Raw genomic sequence first — 12584 nt, 5'->3', positions numbered from 1 at the left:
GCCCCCATGACCTACATAGCAGGGGCAAGCCATTTTCCAACAGTAAATTGACAAAGGGATGATATTAGAAGGATAGGTTTTTCCCCTTTTTTCTGGCAACAAAACTGAAACCTTTTTACGAGGAATCACGTCTGCATTAACCACAATACTTGTGGTCAGAATGAAAAAAAAAACACTCTGATAATCTTGATTTGAAGCTTTCGTGACTGCAGGAATCCATACTCTTTGGTTCTTTCGCTTGTGTCGCGCCCGAAACGTCGTGATTTATTTTATTTTATACCTACGTGACTTTACCGAAAGAACCAAAGAGTATACTCTGATAATATACGCATTGTCCTTGAGACTGATTGGTCTACGCCAGAGAGAGCTTTATTTTGAGCCTCGTCTCAAACGGTGGTCAACCAGAGGACGACAACTGTACGCCTTTTGGCGTCCTCTGGTCGAACACCGTTTGAGACTAGGCTCAAAAGAAAGCAGCTGTCTCTGGTGTAGACCAATCAGTTTCAAGGACAATGCATATATTCGCATTTTTTTTTGCATTCTGACCACAAGTATTGTGGTTAATGCAGATGTGATTCCTCGTAAAAAAGGTTTCAGTTTTGTTGCCAGAAAAAAGGGGAAAAAAACTATATTCTTTGGTTCTTTCGGTAAAAGTCACGTGGGTGAAAAAATTAAATAAATCACGACGTTTCGATTGCAACACAAGCAATCATCATCAGGTGTGACAACCACAGCAATAAATTTTTTTAATGCAGCAATCATGTTGCTTCTCTGCTCTGAGCGTCCTTGCCTAGTTCATCCTTCCTCTCCCCATTCGCCCCCTCCCTTTCCCCCCACCACCCTCCCCCTCTCTGACTTATTTAACTGCCCTAACTCTGGCATCTCTCCCACTTCAGTAAAAAAATTATTGCTGTGGTTGTCACACCTGATGATGATTGCTTGTGTTGCAATCGAAACGTCGTGATTTACTTTATTTTATTTTTTCACCTACGTGGCTTTACAGAAAGAAACAAAGATTATGGATCCTTGCAGTCACGAAAACTTCAAATCTAGAAGGGAAAAAAACTATTCTTATATTTTGGTACTGGCAAAAGAGGCCTCATGATGTAAAAAGGGATGATATTACTTTGACCCCAATAGACTGATTCTGCCATTCACTGTAGAAGTCAGGGAGGAGGGGGGAAATGCAAAAATTCCCCCTGCAATCTAATGAAAATTTATGAGCACGCTCCTACTCATAAATATTGAGAGTACCGACGAGAAGTGACATCACTCAGTGGCGTAATGGGTGTGCCACCGCCCATGCACTCAATAATATTTATGCCACCTTAAATAATATGTATGCTGTCTTATTAAGAATTATGCCATATATAGCATTATCATTGTCATAGGGCTATGGGCCAATGCAGTCGTGTGGAATTTTCTCCAGGTCCTCTGGTTTTTCCTTTCACATTTAGAATCAATGTGTGCTTACAGTATTTGGCTACAATAAATTTCCCCATAAGCCACTTCATTGAGCTATTATTTGTGAGCAGGTTATTCTGAAAAATAACTAAATAGCTCAGTGGGCCTTACCTGGTAATATATAAAGTTTAGTTTTAACACGTAGGCTTTCGCGAGCAATATCTTGTGGCTTGGCTCTCCAACACACCGGTGTGCTGTACTTGTGATGCATTGGCATGTTCTGTTTACATGACAACCCTTACTATTTATATTCTTTGGGTCTTTCGGTAAAGCCACGTAGATAAAAATATATATATCATGACGTTTCGATCGCAACACAAGCAATCGTCATCAGGTGAAATAATATAGTGGGAGAGCTGCTGAGGCAGGATGTTATATAGGTTTGAGATGGGTGTAGCCCAAGGGTAAGTGGGCAGGGCTAGAGATGGAATTTGCGTGTAAATGTCAGATCGGAGAGCTGATATACCTCCAAGACTATGAAGCTGTGGAGGTGGCCATTGTATTGTGTAAGATTAGCATGTCAATGTAAGAAAACCGGGTGCCACCGCCACATCGAGGAAAACAAAGCTATGGAGTTGGCCATCGTATTGTGAGAGATTAGCATGTCAATGTAAGAGACCCACCGCAACGGTGGCTGTGTTAGTGAAACATTTAGCCTGTTAATGTAAAGACATTTAACCTGGTAATGTAACTAGAGAGTCGGAAATAACTGCTAACATCGGCAGGTAGGATGGAAACATCACAGCCAGTTATGACTTAAACTGGTTAACGTCCTTCCAGTGATTGCTCAGTTTGTACCCATCTTCTCGGTTGAAATTGTCTGTCTATATATCTGGATGGCTTCATGAACAAATCTTTGTTAATAGCCAGTGGGTTTGCAGAGTACCTTCGTCTTGGAAAAATCTATTTCGTGTGCGCCCACAGCGTTAAAACAATGATCAGCCACGGCCGAGGTATTGGTCCTACCGTGTTTCAGATCTGCCTTATGTCCATGAACACAGTCCGAGACATGTCGCTTTGTTTCCCCAATGTAACTACTGCCGCAAACTTAATTTTTAGACACCGGGGTATTGCATGTCAGGGATCACATCCTTCAGATGGGATGAGATCACGAATTTTATGTACTGTGTTGAATCGAACCTGGATTGTGTTTGCGGTGGTTCTCTTACATTGACATGCTAATCTCTCACAATACAATTGCCACCTCCACAGCTTCGTAGTCGTGGAGGTATATCAGCTCTCCGATCTTAAATTTACACGCAGATTCCATCTCCAGCCCCGCCCACTAACCCTTGGGCCATACCCATCTCTAGCCCCGCCCACTTACCCTTGGGCCACACCCATCTCTAGCCCCGCCCACTTACCCTTGGGCTACACCCATCTCTAGCACCGCCCACTTACCCTTGGGCCACACCCATCTCCAACCCCGCCCACTTACCCTTGGGCCACACCCATCTCAAACCTATATAACATCCTGCCTCAGCAGCTCTCCCGCTATACTTTTTCACCTGACCCAAAGAATATGAATTCCTGCAGTCACGAAAGCTTTAAGTCAAGATTTAACCCTTACTTGTTGGCTGTGTTGGGTGGTGTCGGGTTTTAACGACACTTATATATTTACGCGCTCTAACCCAAAAAAACCTCTATTATGGATAAAATGTTTGGTTTAGTTTAGTGCAGCTAAATATTTTGTTGTACTGTGCTCTACTCCATCTATATGTGCCCGACCCTTATGATCAGTGGGATGTGGGCGAGGCCCTCATCCAGAATTGGAATGACAACAGGGCTGTACGTGGACATAAATGGCATTTGTTTCTACTTCCTTAAGATTCAATGACAGAGTGCACGCATTATAAAGCCGAAAAGAAGGTGAAACGAGCACAAGAAATGTCATATTGGTCCAGCCATTGTGACGAAACTACACATTCTGTGCAAAAAGCGAATGAATGAATTCAACGATACACAACTCGTGTGTAGCTGATGCATCAGGAGGCTACTAGTGGGCCGATGGCCTTTAACGGCTGGGGTGCTGTAAGGTGAAATGTTTCCAGAGCAGCTGCACAGTAACGCATGCACAGTAATAGCTTGCTCAATCTGTGCGCTTCACATTCATTTTGATCGATTCTTAAGGCAGCACAATTATCGGTATGAACTCTCGGTGCAATCGCCTGCAAAAACGACCACCATTCACATTGCCGAGATCAATACCGATGTTCCCGCCATGGCACTGCATTCACTTAAGATCCCAGTACATTTAGATCAATCGTTTTCTATTTATAATCATAGCTCGTGTACCAGTGGTAGATGGATTGTGACATCACGGAACCGTGAGAGATGTCGACTGGGTTGGGGAGGCCTTCATCCAGTCATGGATGGACCATAACTGATGGTGATGTATAAACTAACTGTAACACTCACATGGTTAGTGTATGTATATACTATAAACCGAATTGAATGCTACCAAATGGTAAATGCTTTTATGGGTTACAACGAACAAAAGTAGTTTACAATCAATTCAGGGGACGAGGGAGTGTCCAAAAGTAATGGGCTTCCCAAAATCAATTTGCCAACTATTAGCTGAACTGTTTGTTGAACTTCTTTCTCACCACACGTAGCCAATAATGTTAAAAACACAAGCCTGATTTATTAAAGTCACACTGCTACTTTTAGAACATCTCTCTGACCTGGGAGCGCTACTGACTGAACAATTTCTTGAAACGAATGATTTTCGCCTGCAGCGCCGCGCCCTCACCGGGGATGACATTTATTCGGCACACCAGCTCCACTGAGCGTGACCGCTTAAAAAATAACATCTGACAGCATGCGCTCAGTAAACACCGTATGCAAGCAGGGGTTTTATTTTGTGAGAAACTCTTTATTTGCACGTGGCTTTCTCCCATGCGTGGAAATAATTCCCCCCCCCAAAAAAAGGAATTTACCAAACATTCCAGGAAATAACAAGAAACCTCCTGAAGAAGTGCAAAAATGTAGTGACGCTTCCTTGCAGACAGATTTCATATTGTTAGCAAAGAGAGGGTCCTGATCCAATGCTTGTTCATTGAAAGACGATCCAAAGACTTATTTCACATCCCTCATCGATTCCCTCTCTCCTAGCTCGGGGAAGGTTGACATTGCAATTAGATCTCTAGAGGGCAGGGAACACGGGCTTTGCACATGTGCATTTCAATCAGAAACGGTCAAGTATTTGTTTGACAGAAAGCTGGCACAAACGTAAATTATCTAGTCAGAGCTAAGGGACGAGCGGCGAATGTGAAGATGAAAAATTGGAAAACGTAACAATGTCATGGCACAATTTTTGAACTCATCCCTTGTTAATATAAATGGTGCAGCTTGTACGACCACGGTTAATGTAGTCAAACTTGTATTTGAGTCTGAGTCTAATTGATGACAACCTGTGGATTTTAGTGAAGGTTGAAGGCCATGGACAACGAGGGCAATTGTAGGCCAATCGTTTCTGGCAATCATCACTAGCAATACATTAACCACGAGCGACTAGGGCAACTTGGGTGGGCAATAGAATGGAGCGACAGCGTTCTCTCTAGCCAGTTAAGGCAAGCCTTGATAAAAAAAAAAGTGGGTTGGCTGAAAAATAATTAGTCTGCAGACTGTAAATTAACCTGTTGATTCGGGATGAGGTAGACTTGGTTTGGGTCACTACTTGATTAAAAATAGGGTAGACCGATTACTAGTCACTATTGATGAGGGATGGGGTAGAGCTAGTACAGGTTTCCTTTGCTTTATGGGAAATATGTATTTATTACAATAAAATGATGTACAGCTGCCTGCCGAATAGCGTGTGCAGTATACACACAATGTGGTCCCACATCCGACCGCACAGCCGTATATGAGTGAACTCAAACCGCATATAGCAATTTTTGGGTACAAATAGGTTAACCGTATATACGCAAAATCACAAAAAACGAACCTGTATAAAGTGAAGAAACCTGAACTAGTCACTAGTTGATTAGGGACGGGTTAGGCCTAGTACCAGTTACTAGTTAGACAATGGTAAACTGGTCATTAAGTATTTTGATTTAAAGCTTTCGTGACTGCAGTAATTCATATTCTTAGTTCTTTCGGTAAAGTCACGTTGAAGGGAAACAACAAAATAATAAAATATATATAAAACAATAAAAATTCTCACGACGTTTCGACCATAACACAAACGTTTGTGTTATATATATTTTATTATTTTGTTGTTTCCCTTCAACGTGACTTTACCGAAAGAACTAAGAATATGGTCATTAATTCCTTATGCAGTCGATCATTTCCAGTCAATCAGCCAGTCACTCAGTCAATACAATAGATCACCAGAAAAGCAATCGGACCAGAAGACGTTTCTTTCACACATCCAGATCGCATTCAACCTGTAAATTGGAAGCCACAAACTTTTCATGTGAAGAAAGCGTGCCGTCGTCCAGCAGTCACGTGTGCTATCTCCGATCTGATTGGAAGCTACCATCCCGTAAGCCCACTAGGGGGCATCTTTAACCGGAATCGTTTTTATTTGGGACAATGAGATGTTGACACTCGGAAATGCTGCAGAAACCATTGCCGATAGAGATTGCCAGGAATTATTTCCCCTGAAATTACCACAGTGAATCGTGGCATTTAGTCTGTGGATTTTATGCAATCATTCTCTTAGTCCAATTGACGCAAGCAGTCAACCATTTTGTCAAACACTCTTAGTTTTTACATTTAGGTGGAGATGGGTGCCCATTCCTCAACCCCCCACCCCCCTTAATAGTGTTAGTTCAGCCAAGCAGTTGCGGTGGCCAGATGTTAGCTTCCTTGCCTAATATGCAGGAGGTCGTGGGTTCGATCCCTACCCTGATTTCTATAAATTTGGAGTTTGGATGTTCTCTCCGTGGTCGTGTGAATTTTTCTCCGGGCCGTCCGGTTTTTCCCTCCACATTTAGATTCCACATGCGTTTGGTCGCTATAAATTTCCACATGATAAGCCACTTCGTTGAGCTATCAAAAATAACGATATAGCTTAGTGGGCCTTACCTGGTAAAATAAAAAAAAAGTTCAATAGTTTAGTTGAGGTCAATCTTATTACACACAATCAATTACCATGTATGTCACTGCAGTCTCAAGTAACCTTACTAAATTATATCAGCCTTCATCTTCACTCAGACTCCTCATGATTTTAACTTGATCATAGTCGGTCACACCTTGGTGGTCATCGTCACGCTCGACGATTTTCATCCACTTACACAGTGATCATCGACTAAAATACGAAACGCTTGTAGTTGAAACAAAAAAAAATGTTCAGCGCTAATTTCGTGAAGAAAATTAACACCACAGTAAAAGACTCAAAAAAGACACCATTGCCGGGCAACAAGAGGCAAGAGAAGGCACCTGGCACAGCACCACAAACAGGAAGCCACGGCTTGCCAAATGTGCGTGCGCATGCATACTGGCCGCGCATGTGTGTGCCGGGTAGATTATACAGGAAGGCAGCAGACCGATCTAGTTGATGGGATTTTTTTTTTAGCACAGTGGTCACAGTGGCGGCAGATTGGCCATGCTGGGCTAGCTGGCAGATAAGCCCGTGAATGCCCCACGCGGGCGTCCCACCTGTTTTATGAACTGGCATTATGTGCTCGGGCAACTGTGAATGACCGAGCAAAAGCCTTTATAACTGTATCAGATTAACGTTTGGTTGTGTGTTGGGTGCTGGTCACAATCCGTCCTTGCACAATGTTGAAAATGACGAATGACGCTAAGCTGACTCAGCATAAAATGCATATTTGCTTTTGCGAGATAATAATCAGCACTGGAGAGATACAGGTGTTCATGCATGCGAGGTCTTGGTCACATCACTGCCGTGAGAGCCATCGTCGACCTTAATAGGTGATCGCTAGCAGTTGCCCGGCGGTTTGACAGGGGATCTTTGTTTTTTCAGGATCGTGTATATTTGTACGCGTGTGCTCCCGCATGCATGCAAAAAGGAAGCATTTGCAGCTTTGTGGGCTAAGCTGCACTGTACCAGGCACCAGATGGAAAGTCGGTTCCTTTTAGCATCACCATTATCGCAACCATCGTTACCATCGCTGTCCTTATCATTTACGTGGCATGTTATCGCACCTCTGTGCCAATGTATGGCAGCCAAGGGGGCTAAGGAGTCGGGCATCGCAGCTGGGAATGTCATTGCATCACAAGCCATGGCGCACGTGCAAATGGGTACAAGTTAATAATTTTGTGGCTCATAACTCATCGTGCAGTGTAGCAAATTCTGGACTTGAACACTCCCACATCTATGCTCCCCACCTTCACCAACCTACACTGACCAGCATTGTGAAGTATGGTGGAATAACCCCCATGACCTGCACAGCGTGTGGAGGCTCTCATTGCTCAGTAGATTGCAAAATAGCTCCAGTTCATAACATACACTGGCGACAGGAAAACGGTGATATGAAACACCACAATCCAAGTTTTAATCCTGGCCATGGCTAACATTGCTGGCAAGTGATATTTGAACTGCTTCGAGCACCCACCCCCGCCGTTCACTGACCTTTGCTGACCAGCGTGGAGAAGGGTGGTAAAACAACACATGACTGCAATGTGGGTCCTTGTGTATATAAAAATTAAATAGGTTTTACTCATTGAAAAATTCAGTGAGGAAACTTAGGTTTCCTCCTGTAGAGTAGTTTCGCTGTGATAAGAACACCCCACCCACCAACAGCCATCCAGGGTCGATAAAATTAGGACCACTTTGCCATATGTCAACAGTGCTTTTGCTATGGATCAAGTGGCACTAGCCATAGAACAAAAATTTCCTGAATTGTCTCAAGATCTCCTACAATGTATATTAGCACCACCCCATAGTCAATTTAGCAGGAATATGCTCAAGTGACTTGGGCTGGGGCAAGGCTTAATTTTCTTAGTTATTTGTCATTGTAATACTGAAACAAATTATACTGGCTTTGGAGGAGAGATGGAAGGGCGACGGACAATGCCTAGGGGTGGGAGAAGAGAAGGAACCGGGATTCGGCTGTAGTGAACGAAGCGAGTGCAGACTTCTTCTTTGGTTCTTTTGGTAAAGTCACGTAGAATGAGAATAAAATAATAAAATAAGACAATAAAATTATCACGACGTTTTGGCCACAACACAAGTAGCCTCCTTCAGGTGGCTTTACCGAAAGAACCAAACAAGATGAATCCTTGCAGTCACGAAAGCTTTAAATCGAAATCGAGTGGAGACTTGCCAGCGAGAGAGAGAGAGGTGCTGGTAGTAGGGTGTCAGACAGAGTGAAAGGGTGCCGGGGATGTGCTGCAGGGAGTGTTGGCTGTGCAGGGTGTGGGTGCACTTAACACCCTTGCATAAAAATACCCGAGCACTTGCGTAGAGAAAAAAAGTGGTACCGAGACTGTCTTTAAGGAGTACATTTAACCACACACTTGTCCACCAAGGAATTCCCCGAGACGTTTGTGTGTATAAAACGCGTCCAGGCCGTGTCTGTGTAAGGTGTTGTATCCACGACGGTGGTGATGGTGTGCTCAAAAAATTAAAATAAATGCTTTCTTCTTCAATGGGGCTGTCCCGAATACAGTGCTCTGATCATTACAGTAATTATCTGAGGGCAGATTATCCGGGTAATGTATTAACTGTGCTCGCCAAAAAAAACCGTGGAATATCTATTAACATCTTAATTTACGTGTGTTTTGTCTTCTCTGTTTTTGTGTTATCCGGGCCATGTCTCCACCTTCATTACACGAGACAATTGGGTGTTGACTGAAAATGTTAAGCGCCTTTGGTTTACTTTTCTTCTCACAATTAGATTCCAACTGTGCTATCAATGTCATGACACATGGGCATTGCCATTGGGAAACCTTACAGTGAGCAGTGCGATGTCGTGTCACATTGGCCAAACGAACTATGGAAGCTGACATCAAAACAACTACTTCTAAAGACAACTGCTGCTTATCAACACTGCGTGGCACAGTATTATATCCCTCGCATGGCACTCGGGCCGATATTTTTGGTTTTAGAGATGTACATTTTGACTAAAAAATTTCGTGACTGCAGGTTTTCATATTCTTTGGTTCTTTCGGTAAAGTGACGTAGATAAAAAATAATGTATGAAAGGATATATAGACAGACACAATTTCAACCAAGAAGATGGTTATAAACTCAGCAATCATTGGAAAGATGTGATCAACCACTTTGGGTCATGACTTGATTTGTAATTTCTTGTCAACCTCCACCGTCAGCAGTGTGGATGTGTGGAGCGAGGTGCAATGTCCCCCCATCTCTACCCCCTCTTTCCCCTTCTATCTCCCTATCTCTACCCCTTCTCTCTCCCCCCATCTCTACCCTCCCCCTCTCTCTCCCCACATCTCTACCCCCTATTTCTCCCCCTATCTCTACCCCCTCTCTCCCCCCCTATCTCTACCCCCTCTCTCCCCCATCTCTCTCTCTCCCCTTTCTCTCTCCCCCTATCTCTACCCCCTCTCTCTCCCCCTATATCTACCCCCTCTCTCCCCCCTATCACTACCCCCTCTCTCCCCCTATCTCTCCCCCCTCTCTCTCTCCCCCCTTTCTCTCTCCCCTATCTCTGCCCCCTGTCTCTGCCCCCCTCTCTAGCCCCCCTTCTCTCCCCCTCTCTCTGCTCATTCTCTCTCCCCGTCTCTGCCCCCTCTCTCTTCTCCTATCTCTGCCCCCTTCTCTCTCCCCGTTTGTCTTCTCCTACATTAGCATTGGCTGCCCCGCCCATGCTGCTGACACACTTGGACTGCGCCACTCGCCGCTGGCTCCACGGCTCTTGTGGCCCCGCCCACTCACAGCTTTGGCCCGTCTGCGCCCATTTCAAGCCTTTATCAACAGTTGCAGTTGGAGGCTTGCCCCCCACACCCCCCCCCCCCCCTTTTCTCTCTGCCTGATCGAAACGTCGTTTTTGGTTTATTATTTTTGTTTATTATTTATTTTCTATCTACGTGACTTTACCGGAACATAGTTTTGAGACTTTTTTGTTTTGTTTACCTGCTGGAAAATATCAACGTGGAGATGTACACGTTCGGAGAACATACAAGCTACTATTGTAGATCGGAATATGCAACTTCCAAAGCACTGCGGACTGAAACACCAGGAAATAAAATGTCTCGTGTCCCATTTGCTTGCCTTCGTGTTGCTTTTCTCGTGTACCACTACATCTTTTAAATTTACATTACAAAAAAACAATATTATTTCTAGAACTGCTTTTCGTGTTTAGTTTGTTGTCCTCATTGGGAAACCTCACAATGAGCAGTGACAACGCGTCACATCGCGTCACAACGTTCACTGGCAGCTGACGTCAATAAACTACTTCTCAAGTCACTTCAATTGCCGCTCATCAACGCTGAGTGTCACCGTATTATATGCTGATTCACATGGCACTCAAACCTATATTTTTGGTAATAGAGATGTATTTAGCTTTAATAAGTGACGAGCCAAGTAAAAAATATGGGATTTTTTTTGCAGTAATTAGTGACCGGGCTAAGACCATCAACTCGGTACAGTCGAGACCACAGTTTAATTTTGTTGGCTACGTACCGTGCGAAAGAAGTTCAACATAGGTACATGTAGGATGTCCGCTGTGGAAACCCAGTGCTCTGAAAATGTTACGTAACCGAGACGAGAGTGAAGTCCTCAAGTTTCCCATAAACACCGAGGTGGCCGAGTGGTTCAGAGGTCACAGCGCTCATCTGACACTGCTAATATATTGGGCTCGAATCCAGGCAGCCACCTTTGATAAAACTGCAGAGCGGTGACGACCTCAGCCATTTCAACAATGACAAACATCATTAAATTTGGCTCTGCACTTAATTTGCTACATTTCCAACTGTGAGAATTAAAATATTGCTTTGAAGGTCATGTGACGGACATTACTCTGTATCAGTTTAACACGTAGGCTTTCGCGATCATATAAACGTTGTGGCTTGGCTCTCCAACACACCGGTGTGCTGTACTAGTGACGAATTGGCATGTTCTGTTTACGTGACAAACCTTACAAATTGGCTGTGTCGGGTGGTGGCGGGTTTAACGACACATTTATATATTTACACGATCTAACCCAAAAAAACACTCGATTACTCTATGTGCGGAGTGGCTCGGAAGTGATGTCCCATACTGTGTGGAACCAGAGGTCACTTGAAGTGACATGGTGGTGAGATGTTAGCTACCTCGCCTGGTATACAGGAGGCCGTGGGTCTATTCTGACCCTGATGCCTGTATATTTGGAATTTGCTTGTTCTCTTCATGGTTTGCGTGGATTTTTCTCTGGGTCCTCCGCTTTTTCCCTCCACATTTAGATTCCACATTCGTTTCAGAGTATTTGACTGCTATAAATTTCCACGTGATGAGCCACTTCGTTGAGCTGTTATTTTCGGCCAGGTCGCTTCTGAAAAAGAGCTACGCAGCGCAGTGGGCCTTACCTGGTAAAAATAACAAAACGTCAGTTTAGTTGATCTCACAGGTAGTCTACAATGTACGCTTCTGCAGGCCATCGTCTAACTTTAAGGGTTGCTCCGCTCTGTGAAAGATTTGCGGCCACCCCCCCCATGTTGCCCGTCGTCTGACGGAGCGGCACGGTGAAGCCGTGGTGTGAGGGGGACGAGCGAGCGGGCGCCCACTCACTCGCGGCCGCGTTTCTCGGCGGTGGCGGGGTCGCGTGCCGGCTCGTAGACTCCACGCGGCAGGTGCTGTATGAGGCCCAGATGCTGCGCGATGCGGATCTGCTCCTCCTCCGTGAGCTGCGTGGCCAGTCGCGTCTGCGTGGGCGTCAGGTGGTAAACGGGCACTCCCGCCTCCTCCTGCCACGAAGTTCAAGGGGAAAAGTGCCGAGTGAGCAGGGGGGATGGAGGGGATGGGGGGGATGGTGGCGGCGGCAGGCATAGACGTGGATCAGGTCCACGTGTTAATTCCAATTTCTCGCAATGTGCAAATGCAAAGGTTTGTTTATGCCGATCCAACAAGCTGGCAAAACTGGTCTGAACTACGAAACTAAACTATTTTTTATTTTACCAGGGAAGGCCTACTGAGCTATATAGCTCTTTTTTAGAAGCGACCTGGCCACAAATGATTGCTCAACGAAGTGGCTTATGTGGAAATTTAT

General features: G+C 44.6%; 1 protein-coding gene across 1 annotated transcript in view; it reads right to left on the bottom strand.

Moving 5' to 3' along the window:
• RNF11 (ring finger protein 11) overlaps nucleotides 1-12584 on the bottom strand; it is a 47567-nt gene that overhangs the window by 17516 nt on the left and 17467 nt on the right. The window contains exon 2 of the mRNA XM_032966268.2: nucleotides 12107-12282. Within this exon, the coding sequence (XP_032822159.1) occupies nucleotides 12107-12282 (176 nt within the window). The remainder of the gene's footprint in view (nucleotides 1-12106; nucleotides 12283-12584) is intronic.

Source organism: Petromyzon marinus, chromosome 35 (assembly GCF_048934315.1).
Source record: "Petromyzon marinus isolate PM22_M1 ecotype Great Lakes invasive population chromosome 35, UKy_Petmar_22M1.pri1.0, whole genome shotgun sequence".
NCBI lineage: Eukaryota > Metazoa > Chordata > Hyperoartia > Petromyzontiformes > Petromyzontidae > Petromyzon > Petromyzon marinus.
Note: the sequence above shows the minus strand (reverse complement) of the source record. Positions and strands in the feature narration are given on the sequence as shown.